This window comes from Phycodurus eques, chromosome 8 (assembly GCF_024500275.1).
Source record: "Phycodurus eques isolate BA_2022a chromosome 8, UOR_Pequ_1.1, whole genome shotgun sequence".
Taxonomy (NCBI): Eukaryota; Metazoa; Chordata; class Actinopteri; order Syngnathiformes; family Syngnathidae; genus Phycodurus; species Phycodurus eques.
In genome coordinates, this window is record NC_084532.1 from 18,425,349 (window position 1) to 18,444,638 (window position 19,290).

General features: G+C 41.2%; 2 protein-coding genes across 6 annotated transcripts in view; both read left to right on the forward strand.

Moving 5' to 3' along the window:
• calr (calreticulin) overlaps positions 1-5,207 on the forward strand; it is a 12,498-nt gene extending 7,291 nt beyond the window's left edge. The window contains exons 7-9 of the mRNA XM_061684124.1: positions 512-655; positions 4,004-4,096; positions 4,186-5,207. Of these exons, the coding sequence (XP_061540108.1) occupies positions 512-655; positions 4,004-4,096; positions 4,186-4,398 (450 nt within the window). The 3' untranslated portion in view covers positions 4,399-5,207. The remainder of the gene's footprint in view (positions 1-511; positions 656-4,003; positions 4,097-4,185) is intronic.
• Positions 5,208-6,217: 1,010 nt separating this feature from the next.
• Positions 6,218-19,290, forward strand: part of eps15 (epidermal growth factor receptor pathway substrate 15) — a 36,929-nt gene continuing 23,856 nt past the window's right edge. For 3 of the 5 annotated variants that reach the window (XM_061683089.1, XM_061683091.1, XM_061683092.1), the window contains exons 1-12: positions 6,231-6,325; positions 12,403-12,444; positions 13,116-13,205; positions 13,281-13,328; positions 13,404-13,499; positions 13,629-13,691; positions 16,137-16,262; positions 16,563-16,622; positions 17,352-17,570; positions 17,671-17,694; positions 17,798-17,943; positions 18,975-19,131. In XM_061683089.1, coding sequence (XP_061539073.1) covers positions 6,299-6,325; positions 12,403-12,444; positions 13,116-13,205; positions 13,281-13,328; positions 13,404-13,499; positions 13,629-13,691; positions 16,137-16,262; positions 16,563-16,622; positions 17,352-17,570; positions 17,671-17,694; positions 17,798-17,943; positions 18,975-19,131 — 1,098 coding nt within the window. In that variant the 5' untranslated portion in view covers positions 6,231-6,298. Of the gene's footprint in view, positions 6,326-12,402; positions 12,445-13,115; positions 13,206-13,280; positions 13,329-13,403; positions 13,500-13,628; positions 13,692-16,136; positions 16,263-16,562; positions 16,623-17,351; positions 17,571-17,670; positions 17,695-17,797; positions 17,944-18,974; positions 19,132-19,290 lie in introns of all 5 variants that reach the window. The other 2 variants (XM_061683090.1, XM_061683093.1) reach the window with 2 other exon arrangements.

Consider the following 19,290-nt stretch of genomic DNA (forward strand, 5'->3'; position numbering starts at 1 on the left):
CCTCACCTATAGTCACGAGCTGTGGGTCGTGACCGAAAGAACAAGAGCCCGGATACAAGCGGGCGAAATGAGTTTCCTCCGCAGGGTGTCCGGGCTCTCCCTTAGAGAGAGGGTGAGAAGCTCGGTCATCCGGGAGGGGCTCAGAGTAGAGCCGCTGCTCCGCCGCATTGAGAGGAGCCAAATGAGGTGGCTCGGGCATCTGTTTAGGATGCCTCCTGGACGCCTCCCCCGGTGAGGTGTTCCGGGCACGTTCCACCGGGAGGAGACCCCGGGGACGGCCCAGGATACGCTGGAGAGACTACGTCTCTCGGCTTGCCTGGGAACGCCTCGGGATCCCCTCGGAAGAGCTAGAGGAAGTGGCTGGGGAGAGGGAAGTCTGGGCTTCCCTGCTGAGGCTGCTGCCCCCGCGACCCGACCTCAGATAAGCGGAAGACAATGGATAGAGGGATGGCTGAGGAGGAATGGGTTTTCGTGTAGTAAATTAACAGCGTTTTTGTGTGCTGTGAAACAGGGCGAGTGGCAGCCCAAAGAAATCAGCAACCCCGCCTACAAGGGCAAGTGGATCCACCCCGAGATTGACAACCCGGAGTACACCGCCGATTCCGAGATCTACAAATACGACAGCATTGGCGTTATTGGACTGGACCTGTGGCAGGTAACATGCATAACTGACTCACAAAGAGACATTTCATTGCCTCAAATGACAACAAAAGCAGACCACCGCCAAGGCTTTTGCCACTCATCCTCAAATCGAAATTCAAATGAGATGTTTGATTAGAAGTTGGCCATTTTTTAAAATGTTTCTTTAGGTTACGGCAGAGAAGTCAACTTTTGATGCGATAAAATAAGTATGAAAGGATACCTGCATTGAAATGTCAATTAAAGTTTTCTCTTCGTATGCATTTAAAGTATACATGCAACATACAATGAAATTGTTAGCCTAATAGAATAAATGTCTCAGACGTTTTTGAAGAAAAAAACAAAAACTGGATGACCGAGAATCCTGACATAAAGTGGGTACGGAAAGTATAGAGACCCCATTCAAATGTCACTGTTTTATATTGCACCCATTTGCTAAAATCATTTAAGTTCATTTTAATGTACATTAATGTATACACAGCACCCCAGATTGACAGAAAAAAAACTTAATTGTTGAAATTTTGGCAGATTTATGAAAGAAAAACTGAAATATCACACAGGCATAAGTATTCAGACCCTTTGCTCAGTATTTAGTGGAAGCACCCTTTTGAGCTAATGCAGCCATGAGTCTTTTTGAGAATGATGCAACAAGTTTTTCACACCTGGATTTGGGGATCTTCTGCCATTCCTCCTTGCAGATCCTCTCCAGGGGCCTCATGTACTAAGACTTGCGTGGCTTTCCTCCAAAAACGTGGCGTACGCTCAAATCCAGAAAACGTTGTACGCACAAAAATATTCAGATGCATGAAACTCGCGTACTCATGAATCCAAGCACATTTCCTTTGTACATTCCAATCAACGTGGAAATGAGCGCACATGTTGGAGTCGCCGACTCCTCCCTGTCCACGCCCACATTAGAATATGCAAATCATATTCAAACGAACCCTGCACCTGAGATGCCGATCTCCGCATAATCCGAAAAAAAAGGACAATGAGCAAGTTAATGAAGAAAATATTTTTTCTGAATGTGAAGTTGCTCAATGAAGTGGAGGCATGCAAAAAAATCCTCTTTGCCACGCTGTCGTACGGCGTTAACAACACGCGAAAGAGGAGCGAATGGGACAGCGTGTGTCCGGCTGTCAATGCTGTGGAGACAGAACAGCGCGCACACTTTGAACTAAAAAAAGAAGTGGTCAGACACTAAGGTGGATGTGAATCGGAGGAAAGCTGCCCACCGCCAAAGTGTGGCCAAAAAAAGGTGGAAGAATCGGCGCGGAGGGCCTCACCCGTTTGAGGAGAGAATCGCTGCGATCATGGGTGACGCTGCTGTCAGGGGTGATGGGAGGACATGTGGCTGACTCTGATCACCCCAGTCTCCCTGTCCCTGCAGCTGAAAAACACACCCACAGCATGACGCTGCCACCACCATGCTTCACTGTTGGGACTGTATTGGACAGGTGATGAGCAGTGCCTGGTTTTCTCCACACATGCCACTTAGAATTAAGGCCAACAGTTTCTATTTTGGTCTCATCAGACCACAGAATCTTATTTCTCACCATCTTGGAGTCCTTCAGGTGTTTTTGTTTTTAAGCAAACTCCATGTGGGCTTTCATGTGTCTTGCACTGAGGAGAGGCTTCCGTTGGGCCACTGCCATAAATGGTGGAGGGCTGCAGTGATGGGTGACTTTCTAGCGCCCAGCTCCCGACTGCATCTCTGGAGCTCAGCCGCAGTGATTTTTGGGTTCTTCTTTACCTCGCTCACCAAGGCTCTTCTCCTCCAATTGCTCAGTTTGGCCGGACGGCCAGCTCTAGCAAGGGTTTCGGTCGTCCCAAACGTCTTCCATTTAAGGATTATGGAGGTTACTGTGGTCTTAGGACCCTTAAGTGCAGCAGAATTATTTTTGTAACCTTGGCCAGATCTGTGCCTTGCCACAATTCTGTCTCTGAGCTCTTCAGGCAGTTCCTTTGACCTCATGATTCTCTTGCTCTGACAAGCACTGTGAGCTGTAAGGTCTTATATAGACAGGGGTGTGGCTTTCCTAATGAAGCCCAATCAGTATAATCAAACACAGCTGGACTCCCATGAAGGTGTAGAACCATTTTAAGGATGATCAGAAGAAATGGACAGTGTGTGTACATTAATGAGGAAAAAAATGAACTTAAATGATTTTAACAAATGGCTGCTATATAACATCCATCCATTTTCTGAGCCGCTTATCCTCACTAGGGTCGCGGGCGCGCTGGAGCCTATCCCAGCTGTCATCGGGCAGGAGGCGGGGTACACCCTGAACTGGTTGCCAGCCAATCGCAGGGCACATACAAACAGACAACCATTCGCACTCACAGTCATGCCTACGGGCAATTTAGAGTCTCCAATTAATGCATGTTTTTTTGGGGATGTGGGAGGAAACCGGAGTGCCCGGAGAAAACCCACGCAGGCACGGGGAGAACATGCAAACTCCACACAGTCGGGGCCGGGGATTGAACCTGGGTCCTCAGAACTGTGAGGCTGACGCTCTAACCAGTCGGCCACCGTGCCGCCTGCTATATAACAGAGTGAAAAATTTAAGGGGGTCTGAAAACTTTCCATACCCACTGTACATAAAGAAAAAGAAAAATTTTTGGCATGCACATTGCTATTTTTTATTGATATTGTGACCATAAGTTAAAAATGACTTAGGCAATTATGATATTAGCCTAACCAAATGCAAAGTAGGTACCATCTATATATTATACAATGAGTAAATAGGATTTACCAGTATACATGCAATTTAAATAAATTAATTAATTAATTAACAAAACTGTTGACATTTGTCTTTGTGTGTGTATGGTTTTAGATGTCTACACATTGCTCGGTTTCCCTCGGCAACAAATAATCGCCTCAAAAATAATTTTATAAAAAGCTAGTAACATAACATGCAGTTAAATTTGTCTTAAAAATGACTAAAAATCTGTTAATGAGCAGTAAAATAATAATAAAACAAACGCATGCCAGATGGAAGCAACTGCCAATCTTTGTTTTTTTTAATACTTTTAATATTAACTGTCATAAGTTTAACATACAAATATAATACATATTAAGTTAAGTAATAATTAAAATAAACATTACAATAATTTTTTTTAATTTAAAAATAATTTATAAAGATTATCTGCCACGCAAATGTAAAAAGTTTATCACTGAGGATTTTAAAACTTTAACCTTGGAAAAAAAGATTAAAAACGAATGAAGGGGATGCATCGAGCTTTTGAACGGGAGTCTGCTTACTTCACGCAACTGCCGGTGTATATTCTTCTCTTGTCATGTTGTGTTGTTGGTCAAAGTCCAAATTTTAGTTATCATTAACATTGCTTGTGTTTATTGTAGGTCAGGTCTGGCACCATCTTTGACAACTTCCTGATTACCAATGACCCAAAACTGGCGGAGGAAGTTGGAAACAACACATGGGGCAAAACCAAGGTATGTAAACTAATCTTTAGTTTTCTTTGACCGCTTTCCATCTTAATTATTTATTCTCCGTGTTCTATTTGTTTTAAATTCCCTACCAGGACGCCGAGAAGAAGATGAAGGAAAGCCAAGACGAGGAGGAGCGGAAGATGCGCGGGGAAGAAGACAAGCAGAGGAGAGATGAGGCAAAGGATGATGAGGAAGAGGAGGAAGAAAAGGATGATGAGGAGGAAGATGGCGAAGAGGAGGAGGAGGAGGATGATGATGAGGAAGAGGAAGATGACACCGAGTCCCCCATGAAGGATGAGTTATAAACAGTTCAAAGGCAAGGAGCAGTTAAAGAGCAGACTGTTGATGAACCACAGAAGACTATGGGAGGAGTTTTGTTTGTTTACAAGGACCTTAAAGGGTTAAAAATATTATTAAAATACGATACCATCCTAAAAATAATCGACAATAGATAATATCGTGGTGATTATAATATAATTAGAAATGAAGATGTCGCAGTGAATGTCCACACTAGAAAACCACATTTGTATTGTTTTTATTTTTATTTGCAGTTTATACTATACAGAAATGTGTAAGTAGGCAAAGGAGTGATTTGTTTTGCCAAAATCTGGGTTGTTAAGAAATGTTGACAGATGACAAATCTACTTTCGTTTTTGAAACTGTTTGTGTTACCTCGTGTTTTGTCTTGTAATGCTGTCTTTTAATTATTATTGTGTCCCACATTTCAAGCGCCCATTCTAATGATTGCATCAAACAAGGGAAGATATGACCTCAAAAGTCTGAAATGTTCCACTTTGGATGAAACTTGTGAGGAAATCCCTTTTGTACGTTTGCAGTTATTACTAGTTGTGCACATAAGACTGTAGTTTCTAAAATAGTTGACTGAAGCACTCCAGTAGCAAGAAAGCTTCTGTTCATTTTAGGTTTGATCATCCCTTGGTTTGTATGCAGTCAACTGTACTCATCTCAGATGCCCACAGAGGCTGAGCGTTGATCCTTTTTGTAAAAGAGATTTTGTATTAATACTGCTGGTAATTTAAGTGAGAGGGTTTGTCGTTACAGTGCAAAAGAAAAAAAGGCGTTCTGTTCAATAAAAACAACCACAAGAAAATGACTGCAAAGTCACCCTTTTGTTGTGTTAAAACTCATTTACACGCGAGCAAATTTAGTAAGAATTAATGCAACATTAGGAAATGATAAAAACTGTAAAATAACAGTATAAGTACTTACAGTGACAGTGTAAACCATCCATATTGTTCCTTATTTTGGTTCTTGTGTGAGCTGGTCCCAGCAAACGAGACTGGTTGGTAGCTGGTTAAGTCTACACACTGCTGTTCAATTGCCAGGTTTTTGTGATGTAAAAGTAAAAAAAAAAACTGAAGATAAATCATCTCAATGAGACATTGAGAATAGCCAGATGAGGTGGCTGAGGTATCTGATTCGGATGCCTCCCGGACGCCTCCCTGGTGAGGTGTTCTGGGCACGTCCCACCTGAAGGAGACCCCGGGGATGACCCAGGACACGCTGGAGACTACGTCTCTCAGCTGGCCTGGGAACACCTCGGGATCCCCCTGGAAGAGCAGGATTAAGTGGCTGGGGAGAGGGAAGTCTGGGCGTCCCTGCTAAAGCTACTGCCCCCGCAACCCCACCTCGGACAAGCGGTAGAAAATGGATAGATGGAAGATAAATATTTTCAAAACTTGCATCAATTTGAAAAAATGTTTTCATCTTTTTGAGAGGGGAAGTTAAATTGAGAGAAAAGTGCACACCCCACTATTACTACGATATGGTTGCATTCAGCAATAGCCAATCATATTCATGTTAAATGGGAGTCGGCACACCTGCCACAGTTCAAAGTGCCTCTGATTACCTGACTGTTACACTGTGGTGGTGGTGGTGGGGGGGGAGAATAAAAGAAAAAAAAAACTTTTTTTGTATATAATTCCAGGACTAAACCATTGACAAGTGTAAAGGAGGTTGGCTGTGGGGGTTTCAATTACCTCATAGTAGACAATATTGCTACAACTTATTTGTTTGCTTGTGTGCTTAGTAATTTGAGAGACTGGGTTGGGCTCTGCGTGTGTAACAATTCCAGTCGTGGTTGAGATCCACTTCCAGGTTTTGTGGCGGGCCGTGAATGTGTGTGAGAGTGTGTGCGAGGGGCAACAGCGCGGCGTGAACGCAGCAGTGGGAAGCAGAAAGACTATGGCCGCCTCTCTGACTCTGACTCAGGTAAGACTCTCTTCCAAACTGTTCTTGTGACGACAGCCAGCGCTTCGTGTCCGCCGTCTTCCCCGCTCGGAGAGCCTTCGGTTGCTGTCGGGGACTCGGGCGGGCGAAAACGCGGTCTCGCCTCGATTATTTTTCTCTTTTTCCGGAGGGAAGTTTACAGTGCTTTGCTTGTGACTGGGAAAAGTTTGTGCCTAGTCTCTTTGGGGACTGCGTAAGGGCGTAGCAGGCTAGCTAGCTAGCCTGCTAGCTAGCAGCTAGTTTGTATGCAGTGTTTTGACTCGTTTTGAACCCACTTTGTTACATTTATGGTAAGCGGTGTAACGTTGAGAAGCTCCCTTTTGAGTTGTGTGTGAAAAAGCCCGTTGTTACAGACTAGCGCCTTGTTTTTTTTAAAGTGGCGTTAACGTGACATGTGTGGCTTTCCTGGAATGTCATTTATTTTCTGGACACTCAATGTAGACGACAAAGTCAGTCGACAATTGATGGAGCTCCGTTTTGAGCTAGGCTTAGCACATGCTCGTTTATTGTTACGGTTAGGAGTAAACACCATTACCGACTTGGCAACTTCTGACATTTGAGTGGGTTTTGACCACAAAGCCCTAAACTGTCAAAACGTCGTGTTGCAGGTGTCACTAGGAGGTGTTACCTGAGCCGCTGTTGCCTCTAACAACACTCAAGAACCAAGTGCGTGACCACTTGAGTGGGTTCATTGCTGTGACAGCTACTAATGTTTGTGTCTGGGTAGCCAGTAAGCAATCTGACTGTTTGCAGTCCCATTAATGTTTCCCAGAGTCAAAATGACAGGTCCCAGGTTGAGTCAAGTAGGGATGGGCGACTACCTACATCAGGTGTCGGTATTGGGCCGATACCGGCCTTATTTAGGTCATACTGTTATTAGGTCATAATGGTATCACTTTTAACCTGTGTGTGTTTCCCTGGGGACAATTGTTGGTTTAAATGCGCTTACAAATCAAGTTGGATTGATATTTCAAGGGTATTGGGAACTTGTGAAGGGTGCTGATATGTAAATCAAAGTCTACTTTAGAATATGACTCAAATAAATTAATAAAAAAAATAGTTCTCCAAAATATTTACTTAAGAGGAAGGTACTCTGACAAAATTACTCACATACTGAGTAATTGATAAGTAACTTCTGATTTATTATTTTTATTTATTATTAAATGGAACATTATTCATGAGAAGAGCAGTATGGGCAGTAGAATAGGTCAAGTACTTTAATAATCAAGTGTTTTTATTGTGTGTGGATTAATTAGATATGGCGGATTTTAGAGGCCTTTGAAGTGCTCTTTAAAAAAAATATATTTTTAAAGAAAAAGCCACAAAGATGGTGACCACTTGTCATGTTGCTAGTAATTGTCTTCGTGAAACAGAGCAGTAGGCTCACCGGATAATGCTTACGTAGAAAAACAGCAACAAGGCAGCGCATGACATATCTTTTATTTTGCAGTATGTAAGATAAACATAGTTTGAATATAAGGTCGGGTTTTGTGCCACTTTTGACTGCATGTCGCACTTCGTTTCTGCCATGCTTCACTTAAATTAGTCATTTTGAAATCGTTGCGTTTGTGTGGGGTCACTGAGATGCCAGTCATGTGACTTCCAGGCTCTGTTTGAATGGTCAAATGGAGTCACCATCACTAGTAGCTACGTTGGATTGGGGAAACAGAGTACACAAGTTTCTAATGAGCCAAACTAGATCTCACAAGCAATAATGAATACCTTTAGATAAAATTAGACGTAGCGAGCGGAATGTAGGTTAATGTAACGGTGTAAAAGTAGCGTTTCTTCTTAACAAAATTATTCTGGTAAAAGTAAAAAGTAAGTTGCATTAAAACTACTTTAACACGCACAATTCATCCCAAAAGTTATTTAATAAATTGTACCGGAGTAAATGTAGCTCGATACTACCCTCCTCTGGTTAATTTATACCGTACCGATACAGTTTAGGAAATGTATATGTATATATATATATATATATCTATCTATCTTAGGTTGTTTTTTTCAATAATGAAGTGACTTTCGACTTTTCCCTATAATTTAATGGATACCTGTGACTAGATAGCATTGAGTGGAGAGTCTCTGTCGCTGAAATACATGTGTGCAGTCAGTGCATGGGGTGACCGATCATTGCCAACAGCCTCTCAAATTATCCACAATCTCTCCTATGCTATCGCCCGTTTCCTCTCTTTGTGGCAATCCGCTTCGTCCTTGACAATCACGCTAATCAATTTTTGTGGTTCAATAAGAATAATGCTGGACAGTTAATCACATTTAAAATTTTTGGCTGCCAGGATTAAAAGCTTGATTGTCTGCAAAATTTTTTATTTTATTATAAACATTTAAAATGTGGGCACTGCTGCATATAAAAAGTGCTTCATATGCAGTAGTGCCCACAACCTAGTCAGCCAGCCACCAGGCTGCAAACGCATGGTTAAGGTTTCATTCAACGCCGACACCATGCTCCGGGGCCACCTTCAAAATAAAATCCTAAAATGGCCTTGATGTCCAATGTCATAATATATGGAGCTTTTATTTTTAAGTTGGCCCACTCAGCACGTTGGCAGAGGGGCGGTGTGCCATGGTAAGACACTATTCACAATCGTAGCGGCTGCCTTGACGTCAACTTTTCGGTTGACCTGACTGAAGTAAAAAAGGGCAGAAGTAAATAGAGAGGGAAATCACAACTGTCGAGTTGTTTCCAGTTTGTGACCGTGCACGACTGACCAACGGTCAAGCAGAACAGCGGAGACGTACCCGTCCTTGAGAATTCACTATGTTGAGGGGATTTTCAAATGAAAAGTCGGTGCTTGCAGACTAATGTTATTGTGTTTTATGTATTGACTGTATTTGCTTCCATTAAGTTGCAATTCGTGATTGCAGTTTTTAATACCATATTTATTCAGTGAGCCCTTGGTAAAGTAGAATTTTTTTGGGGGGACATTTATTTTTTGATTATCAATTTATCATTTTCCACTGACACTGTTTCATGTTGTTTGTTGAAAAGTAGTGCAATAAAAACATTTTTTTCCCTCACATGAAGAATAATTGTGACTGATAATCATGATTACAATATTGATCAAAATAATCGGGATTATTATTTTGGCCATAATAATGCAGCCCTACTGTACAGTATACTGTTTGTGAAGTAGAGTTCCACAATATATTGTTTGAGCATCATCATAACAATATATGTGTGCGCAATAGTCACATCACAGGGTCCTGCACAATGTTGGTGTATTGATATGTAGTTAATCAACTATAATATTAAGAAGTGACCAGAAGAGGTACCTGGTTGGACAAGAATTAAAAAAAAAAAAAAAAAAAATTATAACCCTTCAGACAACATACACACGGCGCAGCCCAGAGTGTAGTCTTGTTGTATGATGACTATTAATGAGGACACCAGAAACAATAATACACCTGCATCTGTATCTCTTCAGTCATTTTTTTCCCAATTTCTTGCAGCCCTAATGTGAAGCCCCAAAACCCAATACGGGGTTGCAGTTTTTCTGTTGTAGCTTGTGCGTGAAACATTCGTCGACTGAAATTTTTCTTGCGATAGTACACTTCACTCATGTTTGGCCGTGTTGCTCGTCGTGTGGCGGGCCTTAAAATGGATTTACAGTGCTGTTCCATGTCCCCAATGTTGATTTAATGCCTATATTGTCTGACATAAATAATAAAAAAATTAAATGTTTTGTAGCATTTAGTTGGCACGGGCTGACTCTTCCCCCTTTGATTTAAAAGAGGGTAACATTTACATAATGACCTTGTCAGCTGTCTGCAATTATTTTGCTGATTTAATGATGGACACACTAATAAGATTTGAATTCAGAAAACCTGATTCATTCCCGTGAGGTAACATATTTAGTCCATATTTAATTGTCTGTGCGTTTGCTGTAATTTAAATGTACAGCTTTTTTAATGTGTTTTTATTGTTAGGGCAGGCGATGGTGTGTATATACGTCCCCAATCAGTGTATTTCGATGACTTAAAGCTTCCATTGGCGGGGTATATCCGATCTGTGCGTTTACGCTACTCTCAGATTGGCAGATATTTGAGACAAAGCAGATACTGTATTTATCCACATTTGGAAGAAGCCTGATTCCGCCCTGAAGTTATTTACGTTGCTGTCATTTGTATCCCATTTCTGCCACTTGATAAGAAAAAAATCTGTCACTTGATGCATTCAGTGTAAATCCAGCTTTAGACGGCCATGTGTCAAGAAGTATGATGGAGGTGTGGGCATGATTGAAGGCTCGGTTAAAAATCAAGTGGACACGCCAGAACAATGATCACTTTGTTTGCAGCCAGAATTAGTTCCAGGCACAGTATTGTGTGAAAACACAAGCTTGGTCATAGAGAGATAAGTGTGTGTACCCAGTTATCAGATGGTCAATTGACAGTTGCTGGAGGGGTTTTTGCAAGTTGTGTAACGTGCTCATTTCGCAAGCTATTATGTTGTTCCTAGCTGCACCTGCTCCTTTTTAGAGAATATCAGCACATCGGCTATATGAAGAAGGAAGTGCTGACTGTCTTCCTCTTCAGCCCAGCTGTGGACGGTCAGCTATACTGAAAGAGGAAAGTGGCTGGTTTAGGGAGGATATGACATGGAAGGCTAAATCTGCTGTCTATTGCCAAATAAAGGGCATTGCCTATATCCTCAACTTCATAATTTTTTATGTTTGTAAAACATTGATTCATCATGCTGTTCGATAAATAAGAACCTATACATATCGTACTGGTTATCAGTATAAATGACACCTGTCCACAACTGCAAACAGTCACACTCCAACCTCCACTATGGCCAAGACCAAAGAGCTGTCAAAGGACACCAGAATCAAAATTGTAGACCTGCACAAGGCTGGGAAAACTGAATTTGCAATAGGTAAGCAGCTTGGTGTCAAGAAATCCACTGTGGGAGCAATTATTAGAAAATGGAAGACCTCAACACGCTCTAAACAATCTCCCCCGTCGCTCCTACATTTATTTGACTATAGGAGGGTTTTACAAGACAGAATGTTCTAAGCACTAAGACACAACACAAAACATGGGACCAGACCAACACCTGTCACGTCCCGGCCACGTCCTTCTCTCAGATGATTCCTGCTGAGTCATCTTCTTGAAGGCATCTGAGACATCTTTCTTTCTAAAAATTGTCCATAATACTAATGCAAGCTACTAATGCAAAATACTAATGCAAGCTAAGCAAATAAATGATAACTACTAAAATATATCTAACAATGAACAAAGATACATTATGTTTTGTAAATATAATATTTTTGAGCAATTAAGTACACAAGTATATGCAGTAAATGAACAAGTAATTTAAATAGACACATTGCTCCATCATGTGATCGGATCGGTTATCCATTCATCCATCCATTTTCTTCACATCTTATCCTAACTAGGGTGACAGGTGTGCTGGAGCATATCCCAGCTATCTTCAGGCGTGAGCCGGGCTACACCCAGAACTGCTCGCCAGCCAATCACAGGGCACACATAAACAAACAACCATTCATTCAATCAAGCTACCATGCATGTTTTTTTGGGATGTGGGAGGAAACTGGAGTACCCGGAGAAAACCCACGCAGGCACGGGGAGAACATGCAAACTTCACACAGGCGGGGCCCGGATTTGAACCCCGGTCCTAAGAACTGTGAGGCAGATGTCCTAACCAGTCGGCTACCGTGCCGCCAGATCGGTTATCGTTTTTTAAAAATCGATGATCGGCCCCAAAAATCCTGATCGTGTAAAGCCTTTTTAGATAATCAGCCATTGACTACTTGATTACTACACAACAGTTAAATGTGCAGTATTTATAAACTGATTGTGGTAAAGAACATTTGTTTATAACATCTGCCTCGTGCATGCAGTGGGTCAAACATTTGACATGCAGAGGGTGGCATTTAGCCCTTTTGTTGTTACCCTATATTTGATCATTTTACAGGAATATTTAAACTCAGACTGTTTGTACTTTTGTAAATGGTTTTAAAATGGGTGTATGTCAGTGTGGTCCTTTTATAAATTTTGAATGTCTTGTTCTTCCTCAACAGCTCTCCAGTGGAAATCCCATTTATGACAAATACTATCGACAGGTATGCGCAAACATTATCACTGTTGAAGTCTTGCTTTATGAAGATCACAATACAACTTAAAAAAATTCAAATTGTATTGTGTTTATCAGATGTTATATACTTAATGGACACTTTATTAGGTACACCTACGTAATCTAATAAGATCCAATACAAGAGCTGTATCACTGTAGTAAAACCACAATAATTAATACCTCTTATTTATTTTTGCATAGCTTTTGTTTTGAACTCATTGTGCACATGTACCTAATGTTGTGGCTGGTGAGAGCATATAATAGAGGTACAGTAGCTTAATTTACTATGATCATGTTGCAGTGACGTCTCCTGTTATCGGTTCCTGTACAGGAAGTCAGACTATGAATTAATAATGGAGCGCTCTGCCCAATGTGTCATAGCGGGTCGGCGGTGACCACCATGAAATGTGACCTGATCCTATTCCACTACTGAGAATATACTGTAGCTTTGGTTTTGTTGTCAGTATTGATTTAAATGGCGTAGGTGCCCCATATTCCTAAGTTTAGTACCAGTTATTTTCACAACTGCCTTTAGTTTAAAATACTGCTTTTTTTATGACTCTTGTGGACCAAACCAGTTGGCTAAGGCACATGCAGAATATGCTTTGACCATGATGATTTTGTCTGTAATGATTATACCTTGGGCTTGTGTGCCTGCAGGTTGATCCCAGAGGCAGCGGGAGAGTGGCAGCAGCTGACGCAGCTCTGTTCCTGAAGCAGTCGGGCCTGGCTGACCTGGTTCTGGGCAAGGTAAATCAAGCTTGAAACCAGCACGTTAAACTATACTATCGTGTTATTTTGATGGTTGATAAATGTCCTCCGCAGATCTGGGATCTGTCTGACTCTGAAAGGAAGGGTTCTCTCAACAAACAGGTATAAAAGCCCAGTGGAGGGGCATCATAATGTGTGTTTTTTACAAATGTATTGAATGTATGTTAATCTCCACAGCAATTTTTTACCGCACTGCGCTTGGTGGCTTGTGCTCAGAATGGCCTGGAGGTGGCACTCAAGAGCCTTAATGTGGCTGTTCCGCCCCCAAAATTTGTAAGTCAGTTGCTTTTAATCAGTCAAAAAATAATGTCCATATGATCTGTTAGATGCTGCTACATTTAATTTGAAATCATTGTTATTCATCATACTTGAAAAGTTGAAGCAAGTTGTACTTGTTCCCAGCAGGATACAAGCAGCCCGTTGTTAGCAGGGGGATTGACCACCGATCTTACCTGGGTTGTCAAGGTGAAGCCTTTATACGTTTCTTTTTATAAAAAATTAATGTATACCGATTTGAGCCTGCCAATGTTGTTCGCAGATACAGCTCTTGTAGTGGATTTCATTCGTGCAGGTCTACTCTGTGCTTTTCAGCTACTATATCTATCCATAGCAACAACAGAAAACAGAACTGCAAAATGTAACAAATCTTAGGGGTGTCTCCATCCGATCTCTGAGATCGAAAATCGGTCCAATGCCAGCAAAAAACGAGTATCAGATCGGACTGGATCGAAAATCCCTGATTTTACCACTCTTGTACAAGCAGTCCATTCCATGCGCCGGTCGAGCATTTCTCTCCAGCAACGACATGCAGAGGGTATTTGATTACAACAACAGGTTGCTAAGGTGCTAACATAGTAGCAAGAAGTAAGAGTTAATGTTGCTTGCTTAAACTTGTTTATTGACAGTCCAATTGAAATTCGCTCTAAAACTAAACATACATAAGAGTTATACCTGTTAAATGTTCAAACACATCACAGACTTTGTCGTTCTTCGTTTTTGTTAAGAAAAATCGCTAGCTCAAAGCTAATGAATGGAAAACTCCATTGACGAGCTAACGAAAATTAACATTGAACTCGCGGCACTTGTATCTATCCTTCCATCCATTTTCTGAGCCGCTTATCCTCACAAGGGTCGTGTATCGCTCAACATAATAAATATTGGTACACAAACGCTGTATAAACACTTACACAATATTCTCAGGCATATATTATTCACACTCTGTGAAAAGCGAGTTGTATAAAAAAATATTCGATCGTGTCTTCTACTTTTTGTTACTGCAAGTATCTCATTGTGTGCACCGTACTGCCCCCCAGAGGTCAATATGAGCACAGCATGAACAGTGAATAAAACTCCAGTCCAGATGCGTTGCCACCGCGTGTGGCGAAACCAAATGCTGTTCCCACCATATACTGGCAGTAGAAAATAACTTAATTGAACTTGAATTGTTATTTTGCACTTAAAAGTATAATTTGTATGTATTATTTAGTGAGGTTATTTGAATACATTAATTAGAAAACCATGTTGAATTTAGAGTTGAGCATAGAATTAAAATGGATCCGAAAACCATGTCTAATTTATTTTTTATTTAATCTATTCAAATGTAGAATATGCTTCTGTTTAAGTTAAGCAGTGGGTATGTTGCAGTTATTTAATTTTTTTTGTTATCATTGGTTTTATTGTTTATTTTTCAGGATTTTCTGATATTCATTCATTCATCTTCCCTTCCGCTTATCCTCACAAGCGTCTGTGGCGTGCTGGAGCCTATCCCAGCAATCCTCGGGCGAGAGGCGGGGTACACCCTGAACTGGTCGCCAGCCAATTGCAGGGCACATAGAAACAAACAACCATTCGCACACACATTCACACCTAAGGGGAATTGAGTCTTCAATCAGATATAATTTTTATTATTTTATTAAATTGTAGTACATTCCTATGTTTAAAGTTATTTTATGTAACCAATTTGTTTATAAAGAAAAATGGGTCAGTTTTTCCTCACACATACTGTTGCTGATTATTGTTCACGGTTTGAGTAATATCACTTGATCAAGCCTTTTCTAATATTCCATACTACATAATAAGTAAAGCAGGAGTAGACACTACGACCAAATTGGTCGCATATGCCACCTTTTTTTTCAGCTTGTGCGATTAAAGGTTTTATCTTGTCGCATTTGTGCGAGTCCATGTTTATTGGTTGAAAGTGGCCTTTTTTTCTATTGCAATCTTCTCCTGAAACACACAGATAAAGAGAGAGAGAGAGGTGTGACACCGTCTCAATCATTGTTCTGAATGCCATTTGAGTTAAAAGCGACCTGCAACAATATGATTAGCTACCTGCTGCAACATAATTGACTGCTTCTTTCAGATAGAGCACGCTATTATCAACAGCACCGTCACGTACATGCTCAACACATAAGCATAAGAAGACCCTCACTATAAGAGCTGGCTGCTGGCCCCTCTAGTGGAACAAATGATCAAATAGAAGTAAAATATATATATATTTTTTAATTGACCTGTTTTGTCTGCCACTGCCTGATGCAGACCAAGTTCTTGTTCACAGTAACATATTTTACAAATATATCTCTGGTCACTGTCGATCCTCATACAAAACTATTGTATGCCATGGTCATGCCGTAGCTCCTCAAAAAATGCTGCGACCAAATCATGTGCTGATGCAACCAACTGAAAAAGTTCTACTTCTGCAAAAGTTAGTGAAGAGCCCTGTAAAGTATGTATGATCATTGCTGATATCGGATTTGCCCAATATCTCTATTGGCCAAAGCTCAAGGCTGCAATATCTGTCTTTGATCAGGACACGCCTAACAAATATAACCCATGTATTACTGTACACAACATACCATATTTATAATTTTTTTTTTTTTTGTTGAAATTTACATTTTGTTGTCCTCTCAGCCTGAAGAGAAGTTGAAGTTTGACTCCATCTTTGACAGCCTTGGTCCAGTCGGGGGGATGCTCACAGGAGACAAAGTCAAGCCTGTCCTGCTCAACTCGAAACTGCCAGTCGACATTTTGGGCCGGGTATGAGCTGCTTGCCACACTGGTTTCATGTACTGTATTGTAAACCAAGTGACACCACTGAGGAAATGTGCATTTGAAAATTGAGCAGTGTTTCCAATTTAGTAATTTGATGAGTCACAACATCAGCAAATGAACCAACACGTTGGAGTACAAAGGATGTGCTCTTATGACTTATGTTTGGTAAGACATGAGGTTTTTTGAGGAAGTGAAAAAATAGATATGAGTCAGAGTTTACATGATATACTGTACAGTTTTTAATGAAATTTCTAATTTTAAAACGATCATTCCTGTGTGTTGAAGGTGTGGGAGCTTAGTGACATCGATAGAGACGGCATGTTGGACAAAGATGAATTCTCTGTGGTAAGAAGTTACCTGGCTTAGTTTAACAGTACTCTGGATCTGGTCAATATACAATTAGAGATCCAATACAAGAAGTGGTGTAAAAATTCTAAAGATGATAATGCTGTGTTTTGATAGACTCTGTCAGAGGTTTATTGATTTAACTATGTTTATTATTGTGGTTGTAGTTTGCCGTAGTATCAAACTATGTCACACTGAGAACTCTCACTCTCAGACATTGGCAATAAAAATGGGCTTACTGTATTGTCGTTGCTGCGGAACAGTGACAAACAGTTGAGCATATTTAAAGCGGTCACACAAGCACAGGAAAAAAACTCTATACGACAATGTGCTTAACGTCAGTGGTCATGTTAGACCAGCTCTGAACATGTAATATTGCACATTAAAACTGGGCCATGTGATGTAATATCAATAAGATATGGTAAGGAAATATTATTATTACATTATAACACAACATCATCTACTATATTTCTTCTATGTCAGTGCGACTATTCACGTGTTATCTTTATGTAGATAGTTGTTATACAACTCTTGTGTATCTAATTGTAGTGGCCAGTGAGTGTAGGTGCTATTTATATATGATTCCTTTGTGTGCTAATTTTGTGAGCACTCTTCAAAATTCTTGCAGGTAGTTTATTATTACAATGCATGTGTGATGACTTCAAAATGTTTGAACAATAATTCTGACTATTTTTCTTTATGCATTTTATTGCCAAACCGCCCTTCCAGGCCATGTATCTGGTGTACAGAGCTCTGGAAGGAGAAACAGTTCCCGTGTCTCTTCCACCTCCCCTGGTTCCACCCTCCAAGAGGAAAAAAGCCTCGGTACCTACCGTGATGCCCTTGTTACCCTCGCCCCCCTCCGTCAAAGATAGTCGTGCCTCCCATGCTGGCTCTAAGACCATGCCCCTCCCCCCTAAACCCGCCCCGCCGCCAGCAGCTGCCCCTGTGAGTATGCTACCAGTGCATCCTGGCCATTACAGCTTTATTTTGTTACAAGCACTTTAAAATGATTTCAAACTGGATAGCTCAGTGTGTTTTTCAAAAGAACAAGACCAAAGGGAATATAAAGGTAAATTATGTCAGCATTTCAGTATGCATTAAATAGGTTCAGTCTGACTTCTATCATTTGAGTTGCTGTTTTCCTAAATGCATGGTTTGACATCTGCTCTCAGTGGGTGGTGTCGCCAGCGGACAAAGCCAAATATGACGAACTCTTCAGCAAGACAGATGGAGACATGGATGGGCTGGTGTCTGGACCTGAAGTCAGAGATATCTTTCTCAAAACGGGTCTGCCATCTGCCACGCTCGCACGCATCTGGTAAGAGACTAACAACTTCTTTTGTTTTGAATCTGAGTCTTCACCCGTTGTCACTTTTACTACAACTAAAAATTATATACAGTAGTTGCATCCACTCTAAAAAAAGAGTGTGGTAACAGAGAAACATGTTGATATTAGTGTAGACCAGGGGTGGGCAAACGTTTGTGCTCATGGGCAGGTGGGACGCCTGTCTGTTGGATCTGTACTGGACTTTTACCTCATTCAATGATTGTTAAAAAACCTCATGCAGTGTAAACCGACCCCTTCGCCACCCCAACACAGTAACATTGGACATTGTAGAGTGGCCTTTTATTATGGGCAACCTAAGGCACACCTGTGTGGATGGATTATCTCGACAAAGGAACAGATTTAGTAATAATATTTGAGAGAGGTAAGCCTTTTGTGTACATAGTTTTGCTCATTGTATTTACAATCAGTCAGTTAATAAATTATTTAATGAGATGAATGAATAAAAAACTAATGACGGCGATTCGCTGGCGACCAATTCAGGGTGTACCCCGCCTCTCGCCCACAGTCAGCTGGGATAGGCTCCAGCATCCCCGCGACCCTAGTGAGGATAAGCGGTACAGAAAAGGGATGGGATGGATGAATTAATTTTAAACCCATCCATCCATCCATTTTCTTCCGCTTATCCGAGGTCAGGTCGGGGGGGCAGGAGCCTTACCGCCAAGGCAAAAAGCAACAAATATTATAGCACTCTTGATCAAGTACATGCACGGTGGGCTACATTATAGAACGGAGCTGGCCATACCCCTTCGGCTTAGCCTTTTTTAAAGCTAAAAGTAAATTTTCAGTGTAAACAAAACGTCTCTGGATGGAAAAGAGACTGTCGTGTGTCGAGATCTGGAAAAATACAGCGCTCATAGATTTTCCCTAATTAGTTTCTGTCCTGCTGTGTCTGTCTGCTCTGTTGGCTCCTGTCATAGTCGGCAAACATTATTGTGACCCGCAGCGGCCTGAGGCCTTGATTGTTAGTCTGTTGTGTAACCTGCGCGCCATCCTTCCCTCAGGGAGCTTTGTGACATTGGCGACATCGGAAAACTGACCCGAGAGCAGTTCACCCTGGCGCTACATCTGATCAATCAGAAGTTGACGAGAGGTCTGGACCCTCCACAGAGCCTCTCACCAGAGATGATCCCTCCCTCTGACAGACTAAACATCAAACAGGTGAGATTTACCTGATTTGCTCAAGGACTTTGTTTTCCATTCATGTAGTAGCAGAATAATGGCTTGCCACCCATTTCTGTGTAGTTTTCCAAATGGTTGAAGAATATGTACAAACCCCAATTCCAAAGAAGTTGGGACGTTGCGGAAAACCGAAATAAA